This window comes from Nycticebus coucang, chromosome 11 (assembly GCF_027406575.1).
Source record: "Nycticebus coucang isolate mNycCou1 chromosome 11, mNycCou1.pri, whole genome shotgun sequence".
Lineage (NCBI taxonomy): Eukaryota > Metazoa > Chordata > Mammalia > Primates > Lorisidae > Nycticebus > Nycticebus coucang.
The window spans coordinates 24172273-24195418 of NC_069790.1; the positions used below are offsets into that span (position 1 = coordinate 24172273).

A 23146-nucleotide genomic window follows, 5' to 3' on the forward strand; every position below is an offset into this window, starting at 1 on the left:
TCAATAAAGACATGTTATACCAGCCTTCCAGTGCCTGAGTTACTCTCTGGTCTGTCCAAATTAGAACACTTACATTACAATGCCCAAAAATATGTACACACATTTGATTCTGCAATTACAAGAAGTGTCAAACATGACTTGTATTCTTCTTTTAAAATTGGTATATATTGAGTGTTATAATTTTAATACAGAGAGGTGGAGAAAGATGGCGGTTGAGTAACAGCTTCTTTGCAACTGGGCACGGTGCAACTGGGGAGAGAAGACTCCAGACATTTCTGGCTGGTGGGGTTCTGCCCAGAAACATACCACTGGGGACACAGGGAGTCAGCGAGGACTTCGGGACCCCATGAGGAGGACAAAAGCAGTGGAGAACTGGCAAGTGGTTGTGTGTGTTCGTTCAGTCTGATTCGCCAGCAGCTGTAAGTACAGCAGCAGTGAAATCGCAAACTGGAAAGGCTTTACCTGTGAGCAGTTTTGGTTTTTTTTGGACTTGGCACTCAGTTGAACTACCTTGGGAGAAGTTGGGCAAGAGTGCGGAGGATTTTAAGCATTGTCTAGGGCCCTGGACTGAGCTGCTGAGCCGGACTGAGCTAATAGTGTTCAGCTGTGGGCCACGCAGAGCCATTGTGGGAGAACTGCCCCAGCAACCTCCACCCTCAGGGTCACAGAGCAAGGATCAGGTGGGAGACCTTGGGCAAGTAATCTAGTGACTGAGCAGTCTAAAGGGGGGGACTGAGATGCCTTACAGCCTTGGCCCTCAGGGGCATAGAGTGAGACCAGTTTTGGCACACTGAGTAAGTGGGCAGCCACTTCAGGAGTGATCCCAGTGATAAGTGCTTTCCTGGGAAAGCTTCTGCTTAATTAAGGTTACCAGTTTAAAGTGCCTTTAAGCAGGCTGAGAAGAGATTTAGGTTCACCACTCTGCAGAGTTTTAGAAATCAGCAGAGGCCTCCAGTCTCCACCTCGTGTAGCCGTATCAGCATTGTGACTAACATCTCATACCCCAGAAGGTCAACTATTGCCCAGACAATATTCAGCAAGATATATATTCTGTCTTTTGTTTTTTGGGGTTTTTAGCTGTTGCCCTAGGTAGAGTGCTGTGGCTTCACAGCTCACAGCAACCTCCAACTCCTGGGCTCAAGCAATTCTCCTGCCTCTGCCTCCCAAGTAGCCAGGACTACAGCAGCCTGCTACAATGCCCAGTTACTTTTTGGTTGTAGCTCTCATTGTTGTTTGGCAGGCCTGGGCTGGATTAGAACCTGCCAGCTCAGGTGTATGTGTCTGGCACCTTAGCCACTTGAGCCACAGGTGCTGAGCCTTGTTTTTTTGTTTGTTTGCTTTTGTTTTTGAAGTTTTTGGCTGGGGCTGGGTTTGAACCCACCACCTCAGGCATATGGTGCTGGCGCCCTACTCTATTAAGCCACAGGCACCACTCTGAGCCTTGTTTTTGTTTTGTTTTCTTTTGTATTTTTAATTTCAACATTTTCCCTATAGATTTTTCTTTTTTTATTTTCATTCTTCATTTTTTTCTTTTTAAAATCATTTTTTTAATTTTATTTTTATTTATTTATTTGCAGTTTTGATCAGGATCAGGTTCGAACTTGCCACGCTCAGTACATGGGACCAGCGCCCTACTCCCTGAGCCACAGGCGCCACCCCATTCTTCATTTTACTAGTTTAAATATAATTTTCCATTCTTGCCTTCTTTAACAATTAGAACTTCATTTTTGCTAGTGTTTCTATCCCTATTATTTTGTTTTTCCCCAACTTTATCCTGTAAAGTTTTCTGTTTCTTTGTTTTGGTTTGATTTATAGCATTGTTGTCTTTCCCCTCTACTTGGTGGAGGTGGGGTACTGTGTCCGAACAGACTGGCAAAGAGCTTCTGACCTCAAGAGAACCACCCAACGTGGCACCCACAGAGATTGGAAGTTTTTAAGGTTGGGTCAAAGTACCCTACTGTACACCTATATTGCTCCTGTCTCCCGCTTTCTGTGCCTCTCTTCTTTTTGTCAATATTCCATTTTATTCACCCCCCTTCTTTCTCTTTTTTCTTTTTTTTTGTTTTTTTTTAATCTTTTTTCCCTTCTTACTCTTCAATCTTCTCATCCTTCTGGTCCTGTACCAAAAGGACTCATCCAAATCCTAGGCCAGAGGCATGGTAAGTGAAAGGAAAATTAGGTCAAGAAAACAGATAAAAGAAAATACTCATGAGGAAGAATCAGCAGAAGAATCCTGGCAACATGAAAAACCACTCCAGAGCAAACCCCTCCCCCAACGGACTGTGAGGTAGCTACTGCAGAGGATTCCACCTATAAAGAAATGTTAGAAATGACAGAAAGGGAATTTAGACTACAGATGATGAAAACAATGAAGGAAATGATGGAAATGATGAAGAAAACTGCTGATAAAGTGGAAAATAACCAAAAGGAAATCCAAAAACAGAATCAAATAAGAGATGAATGATATGAAGAATATAGAAAGGATATAGCAGAGCTGAAGGAACTGAAGCAGTCAATTAGAGAACTTAAAGATGCAATAGAAAGTATCAACAACAGATTAGACCATGCAGAAAAAAGAATTTCAGTGTTAGACGATAAAGCTCTTGAGATAACTCAGATTGTTAAAGAGGCAGAAAAGAAGAGAGAGAGAGCAGAACGTTCACAGACAGAATTATGGAACTTTATGAAGCGTTCACACATATGAGTTATAGGTATCTCAGAAGGGGAGGAACAATGCTCCAGGGGAATGGAAGCCATAGTAGAGAATATTATAAATGAAAATTTCCTAAATATCACCAAAGATTCTGATACACTTCTTTCAGAGGAATATTGGACCCCGGGTCGCCTCAACTCTAACCGAGCTTCTCTAAGACACATTGTGATGAACCTTGTCAAAGTCAAGACAAAAGAAAAGATTCTTCAAGCTGCCAGGAGTAAGCACCAATTGACCTATAGGGGCAAATCCATCAGGGTTGACTGCAGACTTCTCTAATGAAACTTTTCAAGCAAGAAGACAATGGTCATCTACCTTTAATCTACTTAAACAGAACAATTTCCAGCCCAGAATTCTATATTCTGCTAAGCTAAGCTTTAAAATTGACAGAGAAATCAAATCATTTACTGATATGTGAACAATGAGGAAATTCACCACAAGACCAGCTCTACAGGAAATACTTCAAACTCTTCTACACACTGACCATCACAATGGATCAAGAGCAAAGTAAGAACTCAGAAATTGAAGGACAGAACCTAACTTCCACAAGGATGCGAAAGATAAAACTAAGCAATGGACTCTCACAAAATAAGATGAATAGAACACTACCATGCTTATCAATTATCTCAATAAATAAATGTTAATGGCTTGAATTCCCCACTGAATAGGCATAGATTGGCTGATTGGATTAAAAAAAACCACAAGCCATCCATTTGCTATCTGCAGGAAACACACCTAGCTTCAAAAGACAAATTAAAAATCCAAGTTAAGGGTTGGAAGACAATTTTTCAGGCAAACAGAATTTAGAAGAAAAGAGGGGTTGCAATGTTATTTTCAGATACATGTGGATTTAAAGCAACTAAGTCAAAAAAGACAAAGATGGTCACTTTATATTGGTCAAGAGAAAAATACAACAAGAAGACATTTCAATTCTAAATATTTATGCACCCAACTTAAATGCTCCCAGATTCTCGAAACAGACCTTACTTAGTCTGAGCAATATGATATCCTATAATACCATAATAACAGGGGACTTTAATACTCCTCTTACAAAGCTGGACAGATCCTTTAAATAGAAATTAAACAAAGATATAAGGGACTTAAATGAGACCCTAGAACAACTGTGCTTTATAGACGCATATTGAACACTCCATCCCAAAGACAAAGAATATACGTTCTTCTAATCACCCCATGGAACATTCTCCAAAATTGATCATATCGTAGGACACAAAACAAACCTCAACAGAATCAAAAGAATTGAAATTTTACCTTGCATCTTCTCAGACCACAAGACACTAAAGGTAGAACTTAACTCCAACAAAAACATTCTACCCCACACAAATTCATGGAAATTAAACAATCTTCTGTTGAATGACACTTGGGTGCAGGAAGAAATAAAACAGGAAATCATTAACTTCCTTGAGCACAACAATGAAGACACAGCTACAAAAACCTGTGGGATACTGCAAAAGCAGTTCTGAGAGGAAAATTTATTGCCTTAGATGCCTACATTCAAAAAACAGAAAAAATAAGCTTTTCAGTTTAATGAAGTCCCATTTGTTTATTTTTGTTGTTGTTGCAATTGCCATGGCAGTCTTCTTCATGAAGTCTTTCCCCAGGCCAATATCTTCCAGTGTTTTTCCTATGCTTTCTTTGAGGATTTTTACTGTTTCATGCCTTAAATTTAAGTCCTTTATGAATCCCCAACAGAAAAAGAATGCATCAACAAACTCACAAGCCATCTTATGAAATTGGAAAAATAAGAACAATCTAAGCCTAAACCCAGCAGAAGGAAAGAAATATCCAAAATTAAATCAGAAATCAATGAAACTGAAAACAGAAGAATCATTCAGAAAATTAATGAAACAGGAGTTGGTTTTTTGAAAAAATAAATAAAATAGATAAACCTTTGGCCAGACTAACTAGAAATAGAAAAGTAAAATCTCTAATAACCTCAATCAGAAATGATAAAGGGAAAATAAAAACTGATGCCACAGAGATACAAGAGATCACCTCTGAATACTACCAGAAACTCTATGCCCAGAAATTTGACAATGCGAAGGAAATGGATCAATATTTGGAATCACACCCTCTCTCTAGACTTAGCCAGGAAGAAATAGAGCTCCTGAACAGACCAATTTCAAGCACTGAGATCAAAGAAACAATAAAAAATCTTTCAAAAAAAAAAAAAATGTCCTGGTCAGGATGGCTTCACACCAGAATTCTATCAAACCTTCAAAGAAGAGCTTATTCCCATACTGCAGAAATTATTCCAAAAAATTGAGGAGTAAGGAATCTTCCCCAGCACTTTATATGAAGCAAACATCACCCTGATACCAAAACGAGGAAAAGAACCAACTAAAAAGGAGAACTTCAGACCAATTTCACTAATGAATATAGGTGCAAAAATTCTTAACAGAATCCTAGCCAATAGATTACAGCTCATCATTAAAAAGTCATACAGGGCAGCACCTGTGGCTCAAGGAGTAGGGTGCCAGCTCCACATGCTGGAGGGGCCAGGTTCAAACCTGGCCCCAGGGAAAAACTGCAACAACAACAACAACAACAACAACAACAAAAAGTCATACATCATAATCAAGCAGGTTTCATCTCAGGGATGCAGGCTGGTTTAAAATACACATGTCCATAAACATTATTCACTGTATTAACAGAAGCAAAAACAAAGACCATATGATCCTCTCATAGATGAAGAAAAAGCATTCGATAAAATCCAGCATCCTTTTCTAATTAAAACACTGAAGAGTATAAGCATAGGTGGCACATTTCTTAAACTGATGGAAGCTACCTATGACAAACCCACAGCTAATATTTTACTGAATGGAATAAAACTGAAAGCTTTTCCTCTCAGAATTAGAACCAGACAAGGTTGTCCTCTGTCACCATTACTATTCAACATAGTGCTGGAAGTTCTAGCCAATACAATTAGGCAAGACAAGAAAATAAAGGAAATCCAAATGGGAGCAGAGGAGGTCAAACTCTCCCTCTTTGCTGATGACATGATCTTACACTTAGAGAACCCCAAAGACTCCTCCTGGAAGTCATCAAAAAATACAGTCTCAGGATATAAAATCAGTCCACAAATCATTGCCTTTGTATACACCAATAACAGTCAAGATGAGAGTCTAATTAAGGACACAACTCCCTTCACCATAGGTTCAAAGAAAATGAAATACCTAGGAATATACCTAACAAAGGAGGTGAAGGACCTCTATAAAGAAAATTATGAAATCCTCAGAAAGTAAATAGCAGAGGATATTAACAAATGGAAGAACATACCATGCTCATGGCTGGGAAGAATCAACATTGTTAAAATGTCTACACTTCCCAATGCAATCTACCAATTCAATGCCATCCCTATTAGAATACCAACATTGTACTTTCAAGACTTGGAAAAAATGATTCTGCATTTTGTATGAAACCAGAAAAAAAACCCATATAGCTCAGGCAGTTCTTAGTAATAAAAACAAAGCCGGGGGTACAAGCATACCAGATTTTAGGCTGTACTACAAAGCCATAGTGGTCAAGACAGCATGGTACTGGCACAAAAATAGAGACATAGACATTTGGAATTGCATAGAAAACCACGAAATGAAACTAACATCTTACAATGACCTAATCTTCGATAAACCAAACAAGAACATACCTTGGGGGAAAGACTCTCTATTCAATAAATGGTGCTGGGAGAACTGGATATCCACATGTAAAAGACTGAAACTGGACCCACGCTTTTCTCCACTCACAAAAATTGAGTCAAGATGGCTTAAATTTAAGGCAGGAATCAAAAAAATCCTCAAAGATAGCATAGGAAAAATACTGGAAGATATTGACCTGGGGAAAGACTTCATGAAGAAGACTGCCATGGCAATTGCAACAACAACAAAAATAAACAAATGGGACTTCATTAAACTGAAAAGCTTCTGTACAGCTAGGGAGACATATAAAAATCAATGTCCACAAGTCAGCAAATAGACAACCTACACAATGGGAAAGGATATTTGCATATTTTCAATCAGACAAAAGCTTGATAACTAGGATCTATAGAGAATTCAAATTAATCCACATGAAAAAAGCCAACAATCCCATATATCAATGGACAAGAGACATGAATAGAAACTTCTCTAAAGAAGACAGATGAATGGCTAAGAAACATATGAAAAAATGCTCATCATCCCTAATTATCAGAGAAATGCAAATCAAAACCATCCTGAGATACCATCTTACCCCAGTGAGAATGGCCCACATCACAAAATCTCAAAACTGCAGATGCTGGTGTGGATGTGGAGAGAAGGGAACACTGACTAGGACTACAAACTAATACAACCTTTTTGGAAGGAAGTATAGAGGACCCTCAAAGCACTCAAGCTAGATCTCCCATTTGATCTTGCAATCCCATTACTGGGCATCTACCCTGAAAGAAAAAGATCCTTTTATTATAAGGACACTTGCGCTAGACTGTTTATTGCAGCTCAATTTACAATGCCAAAATGTGGAAACAGCCTAAATGCCCACCAATCCAGGAATTGATTAACAAGCTGTGGTATATATACACCATGGGATACTATTCAGCCATTTAAGAAAATGGAGACTTTAGCCAGGTGTTGTGACGGGCGCTTGTAGTCCCAGCTGCTCGGGAGGCTGAGGCAAGAGAATCGTGTAAGCCAGAGTTAGAGGTTGCTGTGAGCCGTGTGACGCCATGGCACTCTACCCGAGGGTGGTACAGTGAGGCTCTGTCTCTACACAAAAAAAAAAAAGAAAGAAAGAAAGAAAGAAAATGGAGACTTTACAGCCTTTGTATTAACCTGGATGGAAGTGGAACACATTATTTTTAGTAAAGCATCACAAGAATGGAGAAGCATGAATCCTATGTACTCAATTTTGATATGAGGACAATTCATGACAATTAATGACATGGTGGGGGTGGGGGAAGGGGACAGCAGAGAGAGAAAGAAGGACGGAGGGATGGGGAAAAGAAGAGCAGAGAGAGGGAAGGAGGGAGGGAGTTGGGGTCTTGGTGTGTGACACGCCTTTGGGGGGAAAGACACAATTGTAAGAAGGACTTTACCTAACAAATGCAATTAGTGTAACCTGGTTTCTTGTACCCTCAATGAATCCAACAATAAAATATATATATGTATATATATATATATAATTTTAACAGTTTTTTCTTTCTTAAAGTGTGTATACCTTTTTTGACTCCCTCTGTATATAACATGAGCACCCTCTATTACTTTCCTGCTACAAATATCAGAAAACTAATCAAATTTCTGTCTCAGCTTCAATTATAGAAGCTAATCAAAATATTAAATTAATTGCTGGATGTGGTGGCTCATGCCTGTAATCATAGCACTTTAGGAGGCTGAGGTGGGTGGATTGCTTGAGTTCAGGAGTTCAAGACCAGCCTGAGCAAGATAAAGACCCTATCTCTACTAAAAATAGAAAAACTAGCCAGGTGTTGTGGCAGGCACCTATAGTCCAGCTACTTGAGAGGCTGAGGCAAGAGGATCTCTCGAGCCCAAGAGTTGGAGGTGCTATGAGCTATGACACCATGGCACTCTACCAAGGGTGACAGAGTGAGACTTTGTCTCAAAAAAATTAATTAATATAAAAAATGGAAAAGACTGAGTGGAAACCTTTAGATGATTATTAAGAAATAGGGCAAATAAAGCAGATATTGACAGTACTGAAAGAAAGTATTAAGTCAGCACCATGGAAGGTCAGAATAACCAACACATTCCTCAGACAATACAGGGCTCCATTTGCATTAGTTTGAAAAGTCTAAGGCAAATTTTAAAATGAGAAGCCTCACATAGAATCACCTAGAGTAACAGTTGAACAGATTAATCAAGATAAAATTTGAAAAAAATGACTAGGGTCCCCTATCTTTAATACTTGTTGTGAACCCACATGAGTAGGTAAAATGTTCAGGAGGTGGAGAAATTTCTGGGCCTCCTTGATGGGAGAGCCTCATGCATGGTGGTACCAAAGCACATCAATGAAGTCCTAACTAGGGCTACAATTGAAACCATCCTTACAGATTGACCAAGATGTGTAGGGCAAGAACTAGACTAAAAGCCCCCAAAACTTCTGTGAAGGAACAGGCCTAGCTAAAACAATGATAACAGTCAGCCACTGCTCCCTCTTTTGCTTCTCTGCAATTGCTGCTCTGGAGAGCACAGTGATAGCTGTTAAAGATTTTTAATTTTTCTTCATAAATAACATCATCTGTTCAGAACCTAGAAATAGTTTTTTGAGATATCTTTCAGGTCCTGCATCCCAGTGGATTGACTGACCCACAAAACCAAGAAACTGACTCAACTGGTCTTAGATCCCTTCTCAAGGAACTGCATTCCAGTGAATTGGCTGATGCACCCAGACAGCAGCCCACAGGAAAGCACCCGAAACCAGCCAGTCAACAGACCCTGATTGCCTAACGCTCTCAATACCAAACTGTCTTTAGAAACCCTGTCTCCACACTTAGTGCTATATGGAATAAACTTTCTCTGCAGTCTCTGGACATTGGCTTCCTCTTGGGCAGCAGGCAGATGAACTGGCTGGGTGGCAAATCAATTAGATGGATAGAATATGAAAGTGTTAGGGTTGACTAGATTAAGGTAGAAAACAGAATAAAAATGGGAATGTTTAAATATAAAGAAGGCTGTGTGGTAAGCATTATTTACAAAAATAAATAAAATATAGACCCCATTCCTAGGGAATTTCCCATCTGTCTGCAATCCAAAATAATTTATTCACTTAATTTGTTTGTTTGTTTGTTTGAGACAGTCTCACTTTGTTGCCCTAGGTAGAGTGCCATAGCATTAGTCTAGCTTACAGTAACCTCAAACTCTTGGGCTCAAGTGATTCTCTGGCCTCATACATCCCAATATCTAGGACTACAGGCACCCACCACAACTCCAGCTATTTTTAGAGTCTCAATCTTGTTCAGGTGGGTCTCATACTCCTAAGCTCAGGCAATATACCCTCCTTGGCCTCCCAGAATGCTAGGATTACAGGCATGAGTTACTGCACCCAGCCTCTAAAAGAAATTTTTTCAATTTTATTTTTTAGTTGAGTTTTTTTTTTTGTTTTTTTTTTTTTGAGACAGAGTCTCACTTGGTCACCCTGGTAGGGTGCCATGGTGTCTTAGCTCACAGCAACCTCAAACTCTTGGGCTCAAGCGATTCTCTTGCCTCAGCATCCCAAGTGGCTGGGACTATAAGTGCCCACCACAACACCTGGCTGTTTTTTAGAGATGGGATCTCACTCTGTCTCAGGCTAGTCTCTTGAACCTGTGAGTTCAGGCAATCTACATGCCTTGGCCTCCCAAGTGCTGGGATTACAGGCATGAGCCACTGTGCCCTGCTCACCTCAAATTCTTGGGCTCAAGTTTCTCTTATGTCAGCCCCCCAAGTAGCTGGGACTACAGGCACCCACCACAAAACGTGGCTGTTTTCTTTTTTTTTTCTTGCAGTTTCAGTAGAGACTAGTTCTCACTTTGCTCAAGCTGATTTCAAACTCCTGAGCTCAGGAGCCACGTTTGCCTCCTAGAGTGCTAGGATTACAGGCATGAGCCACCATGCCTGGCTACACATAGATCCTCATATGCATAAAATTTTTTACATCTCTCTGTCCTACTTACTAGTTCCTATCTATGTTGTTTCATAAACATAAATTTGCACTTAGTCAAATTGCAACATCTTTAAATGCCTTCTGAATTAGAATTATCTTTTTCTTAATAAAGAAAACATTTTATGATTTTCTTATCCTTTTTTATGGATAAATCATATATTTGTATATTTGGCTCACTTTGTATATAGTATGACATATATATTAACCAGAAATTTTAACTCCCAGTAGTCCCAAACCTTAGTGAAAACCTGGAGAGCAAGAAATTTTGAATTGTCTGACATATCAATAATTTATAGGAGAAAAACATTTTATAATTTTAGGAAGATTTCCCTATAACATAATGTTCCTGTTAATTGGAAATGACCTAGACATTTAATGAATATCTATTATTTCTTTTGATATAAGATTTTGGCTGGGCATAGTGACTCATTCCTGTAATCCTAGCACTCTGGGAGGCTGAGATGGGAAGATTGCTTGAGACTAGGAGTTTGAGACCAGCCTGAGCAAGAGTGAGGGGGTCTGAAGTTGGGGTTTTTCTAGTCTGAAAGTTGGCAAAGGGACAAACAGGTGGGTTGAAAGTTAGCAATTAGAGGCAAGAAGAAAATTGGCAAAAGAAGCAAAAAGCAAGTGCAGATTCACGACGCCTTTTACAGAAGCAAACCTTACAATTTAGCAGATTAGCAAATAGGTAATATAAAGGTCACATAAAGCAGATCTGGCAATTAGCGAGTAAGTAAAACAATTTGTCACAGCACTTAGCTTGTTAGCTCTCATCATGACAGCAGTTGGCCCATTGGTTATCTTGTTCTGTTCCACCCCCATCCGGACTGATCTAAGAGTAATGGCGCCTGTCATCATTTCACAATTATGGTATTCTCATCTTTTGTCCTTTCATCTTTTATTCTACACAGCCGGTGCAAGTCGGTGGCAGGCAGTATCCATCCTACAGGGGTGATGAAGCTGCTGGCACCCATCTCATCCCCAAGCCCCTGGTCACTCATATTCTGCTCAGAATAAACTTCCTTACATTATTTTATACAGTTTGGGTGTTTTCCCGTTAGCATGTCAATTTAATTCTTAAGACCTGCTCCCAAAACCTAGAGGGGTAAGAGGGAAACAAGTTTTCCTCCCTTACAAATATTTCTTCCTGTCCTTCTAAAAGTTGTTCTACCTGTCCTGAACAGACACCCACCAAGGCAGCACAGCCAGCTCCATAGCATTGGAGAGATTTCCCCAAGAAGCTCCACTGTGCTCCCTGTCACCCCCGCCCCCCGCAGACAAGAGGAGGAAACGCATCTATTCCTCAGTAAAGACTACACAGATGAGAACAACTGCAAGTTGCAGGAAATAGACGGTTCCTCTGCTGCTCACAGAGGAGGAAACCACGGAAGCACTAGCGGTGAATGGGATGAAGCAGAAAACCGACAGCCTAGGCGGAAAGGACACCTCCCCACTCCAGCCTAACTCCAAGCCATCTTCACCCTGTTTTCATAGCACTTTATAACGGACGCTACTGCGCAAGTCAGACGCTGCGCCGCGACGCCTTCTGGGGGTTGAAATGCAGGGTGGCCACGGCGTGGAAGAGGAAGAAAGACTTCCGAGGGGGCCACGGATGGAATCAGATTTCTAGAGGGTCGGGGTTCGTTTGAACCACCGCCCAGTCCTGGCTAGCTAAAACAGACAATAATTCCTGTCCCTGCAGCATTTCCTCAGACCCAGCCGCAGCGCCAATCCCGCTTCTCCGGCTGCGTCCCCAGCCCCACCCCTCGGCGTTCGGGGGCGGGCCCTTCCTGGGGGTGGGGCATCTCGGGCTTCCCGGTGGCGCGCGCTTGCACTCCGCGTGTCCGAGGCTTCCAGTGGCAGCCAGCGGCCTGTTGTTTTCCGGCCGGGAGGCGCACTAGGGCCCAGTCCATGGACCGGGCGGCCGTCGCGAGGGTGGGCGCAGTAGCGAGCGCCAGTGTGTGCGCCCTGGTGGCAGGGGTGGTGCTGGCCCAGTATATATTCACCTTGAAGAGGAAGACCGGGCGAAAGACGAAGATCATCGAGATGGTGAGTGCGGAGAGTCGGAGCGACCAGACCTCTTAAAGGCTTAGGCTGGGCGTGCCGGCCACCCAGCCGGCCCCGCCTGCTTGCGACGCGGCTGCTCTAATGCGGTGGGCCGCCACCGGTATCGCTGGTCAAATTGGGGACTCGTGCTAGCGAGCACACGGCTTGGGGGTCATGGTTGCCTTGCGTGCGGCGACTCTGCAGGCGCAGTGACCATGCTGGATCCTCAGCTGTGGCACTCGGGAGCCGGTGGTCTTTGTTGTGTCTCCGTTTGAAAAAGCAATGCAGGAAATAGATGGTTCCGAGACCACCTGCCTACCTGAAGCTGCAAAACCCGTTTCTGCAAAGAGAAACTGCAGGTCCTGAGCAGGTTGCTCCCTCTCTTTAGCTCTTGCCCCGCATCCGCGTCAAACCGTTGCAATTAATCCCATTGTAATTCCCATAGAGGAGCAGTTGTTTTACGTAGGGCTGCCATGAGTTAGATTATGAAAATGTGCATTATCTGAAGTGTTTACAAGAATGCCAGTCGATCCAGTTCAGGATAGTTTCTTTTATTTTAGAATGTTAGTATTTCTTGTCTCAAACTCCCAAGAAGTATCTTTGTGTTCGGTTTTTTTCTCCAACGCTCTTGTATAAATTCTTAAAATGTTTTTTGAAATTCATTTCCAATTTTGTCTAAAGAGTGTCTCCAGAACTCCGTGTGAGATAAATCATAAGTAATTTTTTCCAGTGTTGGAGTTGTTTAGTTTAGTTTAATTCTGTTGTTTAAGTAGATCCCATACAGAAAGACAGGTTCCACGCTGACTAGCATTTTAATGTTGTTAACTGGAATGCATAATCTCGTGTACACTCCTGATATGCGCTGTACATGTGAACATCTGGGTTCAAGTGTTTGTAATAGAAAAAAAGTGAAAATTTAGTACACTGAATAATGTCATTTTAGGTTGTAATACTTGGAATTCTTCAGCATCTGTCATATGTTTAAGCTGATGAAAGAGACAGTTTGTCTTCTTGATTGGTATTGGCCTCAGGTTGACTATAGAAATACTTTTGTATTATTAAAATTAGCTGAAGGTGCAGCTGTTGGAGAGACTGAGGCAGGAGATTCATTTGAGGCAAAAAGTTCAAGAGTATAGTGGGAGGCTCTAGTGCACTATGATGTCACTTGTGGATAGCCACTGTACTCGAGCATACCGACATGTTTCATATTCCAGTAATATTCCTAGATTTCAAATTAATTTATTTTTAAAAGGTCTCAATAACTTTAAAGGGTGTTTATAACTCCTTCATCTCTGTATACCCACAGCAGCAAATGTTTTGGGTCAGAAGTTTCATTTTAGTCTTATTGCTGTCATGCTTAGAGATCTTTAAGGACTTTTCTTTTGCTCATAAGTCAGAGTTAATAGTGCTTGTGTGTGTGTGGGAAAACCCCAAAACTAATTGTCATACCTTCCTGTATGTACTTAATCTGTGGATTTGTTTGTTATAGCGCTTCTCTAAATCAAGTAGAATTAAAAATCAGTGTTTTTGGACGGCACCTGTGGCTCAGTGAGTAGGGCATCGACCCCATACACCAAGGGTGGCAGGTTCAAACCCGGTCCCGGCCAAACTGCAACAAAAAACAGCCGGGTGTTGTGGCAGGCGCCTGTAGTCCCAGCTACTGGGGAGGCTGAGGCAAGAGAATCACCTAAGCCCAGGAGCTGGAGGTTGCTGTGAGCTGTGATGCCACGACACTCTACCAAGGGCGATAAAGTGAGACTCTGTCTCTACAAAAAAAAAAAAAAAAAAAAAATCAGTGTTTTCGTGTCTTGTTGGTTAAAAAAAAATGCTTTCACAAAATCCTTCAATGATACTCTCATAGGAACAATTTGCTATCTTCCTGAAAAGTAAAGAAGGCCCATGAGGAATATCAACTTATTTGTGCCATAGAAATCAGTCAATATTTATATGTTTACATGACACATTATGTAATTTAGATTGTAATTTATATGTAGCTTACTAGCACCTTTTCAATGGAAAAAGTGAAATAAGTTTTATATTATAATAACTTTTGCAATTTTAATAGGTTTTATTCTTCAAGTGGGATAAGTATTTGGCTGGGATCCAATCCTGGTTTTTATCTCTTTGTAACAGCTGTGTTTTAGGAGACCTGCTCTGCCCATCCCCTACCCTCCTCTGCCCATTCTCTTCTTTTCTCACTCAGAAATCTGCACAAAGCCATATTGTCTTTTTTTTTTTTTTTTTTTTTTTTATTGTTGGGGATTCATTGAGGGTACAATAAGCCAGGTTACACTGATTGCATTTGTTAAGTAAAGTCCTTCTTGCAGCCATATTGTCCAGTAGGCATAGCTTATTGGTCACAGCTAATGGAACCAGAGGTAACTAACCTAACCAAGGTGAGTCTATCCTTAGCTGCCTGTGGGAACGGATGACATCCAGGAATGATTCAAAATGATGAGTTTTACATTGAGAGACATGAGGAAGTTGCTGGTGAGCTGTGTATGCTACAACTGAAATGTCCTTTAAGACAGCAAGATAAATGTACAGAGGAAGCCAGTCAGAGAGATAAGAAGAGCCAGCTGGTGAATTGGCTGCTTGCTTCCTTCCAAACCTAATCATCCTTTTGTGTGTTCCTGAGACCACATAACTATGAGAGTTAATACACTTTATTTTTAAGTAAACTTTATTTTGTAAAAAATTCTAGATTTATGGAAAAATGGAACAGATAAGTTCTTCAGATAAGAACAGGTAAGAAGGCTCAGTGCTTGTAACTCAGCAGCTAGGGTGCCAGCCACATACACCGAAGGTGGCAGGTTCAAACCCAGCCCAGGCCTGCCAAACAACGACTACTACAACCAAAAAATAGCTGGGCATTGTAGTGGACACCTGTAGTCCCAGCTACTTGGGAGGCTGAGGCAAGAGAATCACTTAAGCCCAAGAGTTTGAGGTTGCTGTGAGCTGTGACACCACAGCACTCTACCCAGGGCACCCAGAGCAACAGCTTGAGACTCTTGTCTCTCAAAAACAAACAACAACAAACAGGTAAGAGTTCTTATATTTACTGCACCCACTTTCTCCTATTGTTAATATCTTACATTATGTTACAATTAATGAACAAATATTGCTACATTGTTAAATGCTCACACTTTATTTAGATTTCCTTTTTTACCTAATGTCCTTTGTCTCTGGATCCCCACAGGATAGTCATCATTTCTCTTCTCTCTTCTTGGCTGTGACAGTGTCTCAGACTTTCCTTATCTTGTTCTTTATAGTTTTGAGTAGTTGTGGTCAGATATTTTGTAGAATGTCCCTCAGATGAAATTTGTCTTAAGTTTTTCTCGGTGATTAACTGGGTTATAAGTGTTTGGAAGGAAGACCACAGATGAAGTGCTTTTTCCATAACATCACATTAAGGCTCCATACTATCAACATGATTTATGGCTGTAACCTTGATCACATGGCTGAGCTAGTATTTCTCAGGTTTTTCCACTGTTATTTCCCTCTCTCCTCTTCTATATTATGCTTTTTGGAAGGAAGTCGTTATGAGAAGTCCACATTTACAGATTGGGGAATTGTGCTCCATACCCTTGAGGGTAAAGTATCTACATAAATTACTTGGAATTCTGGGTGGCACCTGTGGCTCAGTGAGTAGGGCGCCGGCCCCATATATCGAGGGTGGAGGGTTCAAACCTGGCCCTGGCCAAACTGAAACAAAAAAATAGCCGGGTGTTGTAGCAGGAGCCTGTAGTCCCAGCTTCTTGGGAGGCTGAGGCAGAGAATTGCCTAAGCCCAAGAGCTGGAGGTTGCTGTGAGCTGTGACGCCACAGCACTCTACCCAGGGCAACAAGGTAAGACGCTGTCCCTAAAAAAAAAAAAATTTGGAATTCTTACATATAAGAGATTTGTCTATTATCTCCCATTTATTTACTTATGCAGTCATATTTATGTCAGCATATAGATTCATAGATACTTTTGTTTTGGCTTACAAGATAATACTATTTTATTTTGTCGCTGAAATGTTTCCAGCTTTGGCAATTGAGAGCTCTGTCAATTGTCTCTTAGGTCCCTTTGACATACTTCCATTAAGTCAACAGACTTTTCCAACAGATAAGGAGATATTGGTGCTAAGTAGATGACACTGTGAGAATGAAAAGGGAATAGTTAAAAAAGAAAATGAAAATACCATTTTGTGACATGTGAAAATTGTATGAAACTCAAATTTCAGTGCCCTTAAATTAGTTTTTTTGGGACACAGCAGTGATTGTTCATATATTGCCTATTGCTCCTTTCATCCAACAACATGAACAAGTTGAGTAGCTGTGACAGAGACTTGATCACTTTGTGCTACTCTTGGCACATTACAACTCTCAGTGACTCATCTACAATTTGACAGCATTTCAAGTAGCACCCATATCATCTATTTGTATGAAAAGATATTTTCAAAAATGAAATATGTAAAATCTTATTGCAGATAAGTATTACAAATGAACATTTGCAATAGGTTTGATCATAGGGAGTGCTAACTTTAAACCCAATTAAGTAAAATGGTACCCAAAAAGATTTTGTACTTCTCATCAGTAGACCTGTATTACAGAAAAATGCACTTAGTTATATTATTACACTTTGAATTTCGTCAATAAGGTTGTGGAAGATTTTTTTTTATATTTTTATGTAAGTACCACAAGTGTGTCTCTTGGGACACAAAGTTGAAACTATTTATTGATTTAGGAGATAAATTCCTGCCTAAAATTTCATGATATGGCTGGGGAAAGCAAAATGTACACAAAAGCAATTTATATGCATAAGCATACTAGACCAAAATGTTAGGCTTCATAATGAAGTGTGAATACTTCTATTTTAACCATGTTTTGTTATCAAATAAATGTATGTGGTTAAAGTTAGATCGTAAGTAGAAATATCCTAGACTCATTGGATATTTGGAGCTCTCTACAAGGTCTCAGTACTTCCATGTGTCCTGTGACTCAAGGCCTGGTACTCTGCTTTCAAGATAGAAAAACTGGTCAGCATCTCAGTGACAGGTTCAGGTTACTGATATACATAAGTAATACCAGTTTTTAAAGTTACAATGCCCATAATCCTCATGTCCAGAGCACTCTTTTCCCATGAGTGCTTCCTTTTTCAAGGAAGGTGGGAGAATCACGTAACAAAAAAATTGCTTGCAGGGTAGGGGGATATGGCACACTTCTTAGGTGAAGGACTCAACTAAAATAAAAGAAAAAAATTACTTGGTGATGATAGGATCATTTCGTCATGACAACTCTAGAAATGCTTGAGTAAATTTTTCAGAGACCATAAATATTACTTTTTGTCAGATTCAATATCTTTTTGCTTAGAATGTTGTTTAAAAACATTCTTTTAAGAGATTACTGCATAGTTCACAAGATTAGATCTTTTGTATTTAGATATTTGTCCAAAGCTGTTTCTTTTTTTTTTTTTTTATTTATTTTTTTTTTTTGTAGAGACAGAGTCTCACTGTACCGCCCTTGGTAGAGTGCCGTGGCGTCACACGGCTCACAGCAACCTCTTAACTCTTGGGCTTACGTGATTCTCTTGCCTCAGCCTCCCGAGCAGCTGGGACTACAGGCGCCCGCCACAACGCCTGGCTATTTTTTGGTTGCAGTTTGGCCGGGGCTGGGTTTGAACCCGCCACCCTGGGCATATGGGGCTGACGCCCTACTCACTGAGCCACAGGCGCCGCCCCCAAAGCTGTTTCTTGACATCTCTGGTTACCTGTGGCCATTTCTTGGAGTGGTACTTCTTGAGATTTTTTTGGGTAGGATCTCTAATCCCCAATAGCAGAGGAGAGTGAACATTTAACACTTAGGAAATCTAGGGGGTATGGCCCAAAGTAGACTACCACATGTACTCTGTGTGGTACTGTCTGTTTTAGCTTTAAAATTTATTCATAGTTTGCACTCTAACCCAAGATTATCAGACTAAATTTGTAATATTTTTTTAAATTGTGTTTTCCAAAAAGAAAGAAAAAAAAAACTCCCCTTTGGGTTCAAATTCGTTCTCTAAGTGGGTGTACCACATTTTCCCTTTGTTTAGGAGTTGCCTCCAGGATACCGCTGGATGCCCATGAGAAGCCTAGTAAGCCTGGGAACTCCAAGTCAAACAGATCTGTCTTCAGATCCATGCTTTTCCATTTATAAATGGTGTTAGCTTTGAACAAGTTATTTAACCTTGCTAAGTCATCGGCAAACCACCTTTAAACACATCCCTTAGTCATTTGAAGCCTAGGTTTATTTTCCACATCTGTAAAATGGAGAATAGTAGTATCTATCTTGAGTTGTATGAATGAATTAAAGTATATAAAACACTTAGTAATATTTGGCTTACAGGGACTGCTAAAATAAATATAGCTGTATTTATAATACTCAAGTGCAGACTTATCAGCCTCTCTTCTATCGTACTGTCATCTTATGGACACTAGTGTCCATGATTCTCACAGCCTGATCTTATTTTCTCTCATCTTTCTTTATGTCTTCTAAGCATTCATTATGAAAACTCTACTCTTTCCATAGCCATCTGTTTATGGTTCTCTGTACCCAACTCCTAGGCTGTATAATGTATTGTTCCTAGGGTACAAACATACGCAGTGTATATCTGTACTGAATAATGTAGGCAATTGTAACACAATGGTAAGTATTTGTGTATCAATATAGAAAAGATACAGTAAAAATACAGCATAAGATACAAATAACAGTACACCTGTCGAGGGCAGTTTAGTCTTAATCTTATGGGACCGCCATTGTCTATGTGGTCCATCATTGACCAAAACATTGTTATATAGTGCATGAATGTATTTAGAAATATATACATATATTTTCATACAGTAGAATTCTACATAAATGAAATTGGTGTTTGGGGATTAAATATAACATATAATTGTAAGCCTATATTCCTAACTTCCCCCAACCTCTCTTGGATTCCTATAGTTTCAAGTCCTTTCTCATATCTAATGCCCATTATTAGCAGGGAATACTGAGCCACTATGTGGAGGACAGCTGCACTAGAGAGTCATCTAAACCTATCTCACACTTTGTATCAGTGAAAAATGAACTTTTTGTGTGTGTTAAGGAACTAAGATTTTGGCGTTGTTGCTGTACTACAACCTGTCCTAATACAGACTTCTTCACCACTCCCAAGCTGTGGCTTACCAGGGTTTCTGCCTTCCCCAGTTAATGCTGCCTGTAATCTGGAATGAGAGAGGTGGTCATAGACACCTTCTCTTTCTCTGCTCCTCTTCATTTACCCATTGTGCAGACTTTTGGGTCAGCAGGGTAAGGGGCAAGGAAATAGCATAGAGGGACTAAAGAAATGAGATAGTTCTTACTTGACTGGATGTAGATTCGTGCTCTCTGGGCCTGCAAGATAACAGAGAAAGTTGACTTTCTTTGTCCTTCACTGCCTCCTGTTATGTGGGCAAAGCATTTCCTTCAGTATTCTCAACCTTTACATTTTTTTTTTTTACTGTTATTTGTATTTATTTTATGTTGCATCTGTCTATTCCTGTGCCATAAGTTTTTGTTTTTCAGTTTCTTCTGGGATTATCTTTTTCTTCTGTGCTACCTCTTCTGGTTTGGGAACAATTTGCTCCTTTTCAGTAAGGATCATCTCGATGTGGCAGGGGGAGCTCATTTATGGGTTAATGCGACCATGAGCTTCTGTAAGTTCAGCAATGCATCTTGGGTGCTTTGTTCACCTGGATATGCTCAATCAGGCATCCTCAAACTTTTTAAACAGGGGGTCAATTCACTGTCCCTCAGACCATTGGAGGGCCGGACTATAGTTTAAAAAAAATAAAAAAAAAACTATGAACAAATTCCTATGCACACTGCGCGTATCTTATTTTGAAGTAAAAAACAAAACGGGAACAAATACAATTCACACCACCTCATGTGGCCCACGGGCCATAGTTTGAGGACCCCTGTGCTCAATGACCAGAGAATCTACATCTAAACCCTTAGGTTCAGCATTACTCTCTGCATTTATACAGCAAAAATTCAGCACTGTTTTTGGGCCACCAACCCCTGTCCAACCCCACTGTTTGGCCTGGCCAACTCCACCATTGTAACATTGGAATGGTACACATTGTTTCTTTAAAGTGACATCCTTCAGATACTTAGTGGCTTTTCATACATGCATGTACCCTTGAGGGCCTGGGCAGTTTCACCTGTGTTCTTAAAGTGAAAACGAAGATTTGAACCTCTTGACTTGCATGACTTTGAAGGGTTTTCTGGGTCAAGTGAATAGGGAACTATTTTCACAGATCACCTCAGGCCACTTAGGGGAAGAGCTCAACCTTTAAATTTTTAAAGTAATCCACTCCAAACAGGCTCTCACTTGAAAGATCCCTCTCTCTGAGGTGGCTCTGTTGGACCAGACTCGTTCTCTCTCCTGTCTGGTCCACATCCAGTCTTTGGAACAAACATTTGCTCATCTCTACTTCTGATAGACTTTCAGACCACAGACCTTGCAAACACAGCTACTTCTTTTCTGCTGCACATCTTTCTGTGGCACACGTCACATGTCAGTCCTCCAGAGCAAACACTCTTTAAGTTCTCCAAGTGGCCCCATAAAAGTCCCCTCTTGCTACCTTGTTGAGAAGGTAGTTCTATACTATCACTTTCTCCTTGAAGGCAAAGGGAAAATACAAAATACAGCATAGCAACTCCTCACAGATGCTTACTTTCATTCTCTTTAACCTTTTTTATTCTTTAAGTGATTGAGTGCCCAAGTTCTCTCCATTTTCATTTTAAGTACTGTTGATAATTTTTTTCTTCCCCTTATCTTAATATGATACCTGAATGCTATGGTTCCTAAATTAAACTGAGACAGGAAGATTCCTGTTTTAACATCCTGTTAGATATGTCTAACATTCTGTGAAGTTTTTCAGATGTCACTCTTTGTTATGGGTTGAATTATATCTCCTCCAGAATTCATGAGCCATATTTGTAGATAAGGTCTTTACAGAGGTGATTAAGTTAAAATTAGGCTATTGGGTTAGGGCCCTAATCCAGTATGACCAATGTCCTTAAAGAAAAGGAAGAGACACTGCGGATGTCTGGGCACAGAGAGATGACTGTCTGCAGCCCAAGGAGAAGGGCTTGATTCTGTACTTCCAGTTTCCAGAACTAAAAGAGTAATATGTTTCTGTTGTGTAAACTACTTAGACTGTGGTAATTTATTATGGCAGCCCCACTAAATATATCTCTTCCTTAAAAAAAATTTTTAATAGACTTTATTTTTAGAGCAGTTTTAGATTCATAGCAAAATTGAGTAGAATATGTGAGTAGAAATTTCTCATATTCCTTGCCCCAACACATATGGAGCTTTTCCCATTATCAGCATCCTCCATCTAAGTAGTATATTTCTTATCATTGGTGAATCTACATTAATACAATGACATGTTTTTATTTGTTTAAAGAAGTCTACCCATATCTTTGGTTCTGTTTTATTTCTTATGAGAACATAATGTCATCACTTTTTGTTTGTTTGTTGTAGAGAAAGGGTCGTGGTGTATTGCCCAGGCTGGAGGATAGTAGCATTTCATAGGTGTAGTCATAACACTCTACAGACCTGAACTTCTGGGCTCCACTGATCCTCTGCCTTAGCCTCCAGAATAGCTGGAACTACAGGCACCTATCACTGAGCCTGGCTATGTTCACTTTTTTCTCCAAAGGGATACTGAAAAGTTATTCATACCCAGAGTTAGTGTTTAGCAATCTTTGAAACAAAACAAAACCCCACTCAGTCTTTATGAGAGAAAGTAAGATTTGTCTAAATGTAGAAAGTAAGATTTGTTTTATCTGTAGTGTGAAGAAACTGAGTCCTAACATACAGAGAACAAAAGTTGTAAAATATTACATTTTATGCAAACCCTTTGTATCAGTGGATCTCAAAATGAAAGTAGAATCATTTGAGAGGCTTGTTTTAAAATACACATGTCATATTCTCCTGAGGTATGTATAGCATATTATGAGGACTGCTGGGCTATATAGTTTATTTCTTGAGTGCATAAAATATGTGTTTAACACCTTGCTTATGCCCTGTGACATATAAACAATGATAGCCTGATTTCTACATTAATCAAAAATAAATAAGAATTAGCTCAGGTGAGGTGGCTCATTCTTGTAATCTTATCACTTCGGAGGCTGAGGTGGGAGGATCTCTTGAGGCTGGGAGTTTGCGACTAGCCTAGGCAATAGCAAGACCCTGTCCCAAAATAAAATAAAAATAGATAGGAGGGCATAGTGGCATGTGCCTTGGAGGCTGGGCCAGGACGATCATTTGAGCCCAGGAGCTTGAGATTACAATGAGTTATGGTGATCCCACTGCACTCTAGCCTGGGTGACAGCGACACCCTATCTCCACATAAATTAATGAGAATTATACATGGAAGGAAGAGACTAACTCCACACTTGGAGACAATGTACTTGTCTACTTAGATGATCCTAGGGAACAAATCAAAAATCTGTTAGAGGATGATAGGAAGATGACAGACCGAAGCCAGCTTTCCACAGAGGCTCCCGTCCTGAAGGAGAGTTAGGGGACGAAAATTTAGCAAGTAACCTGATGGATTCAAGCAACACCAAGTGAGAAAGTTGAAGAATGCACATCAACCCCACAAGGAAGAGCTGCAACCACAAGGAAGCAAACAAAAGGTACAAAACACTTCACCAAGCGGACAGGAGTCCCCCCTCCCCCACCCGA

General features: G+C 40.3%; 1 protein-coding gene across 3 annotated transcripts in view; it reads left to right on the plus strand.

Annotated features, from left to right (window-relative positions):
• The first annotated feature begins 12158 nt into the window (after positions 1 to 12158).
• Positions 12159 to 23146, plus strand: part of NT5C3A (5'-nucleotidase, cytosolic IIIA) — a 77403-nt gene continuing 66415 nt past the window's right edge. The window contains exon 1 of one of the 3 annotated variants that reach the window (XM_053553573.1): positions 12159 to 12409. In XM_053553573.1, the coding sequence (XP_053409548.1) occupies positions 12272 to 12409 (138 nt within the window). In that variant the 5' untranslated portion in view covers positions 12159 to 12271. The remainder of the gene's footprint in view (positions 12410 to 23146) is intronic. The other 2 variants (XM_053553576.1, XM_053553575.1) reach the window with 2 other exon arrangements.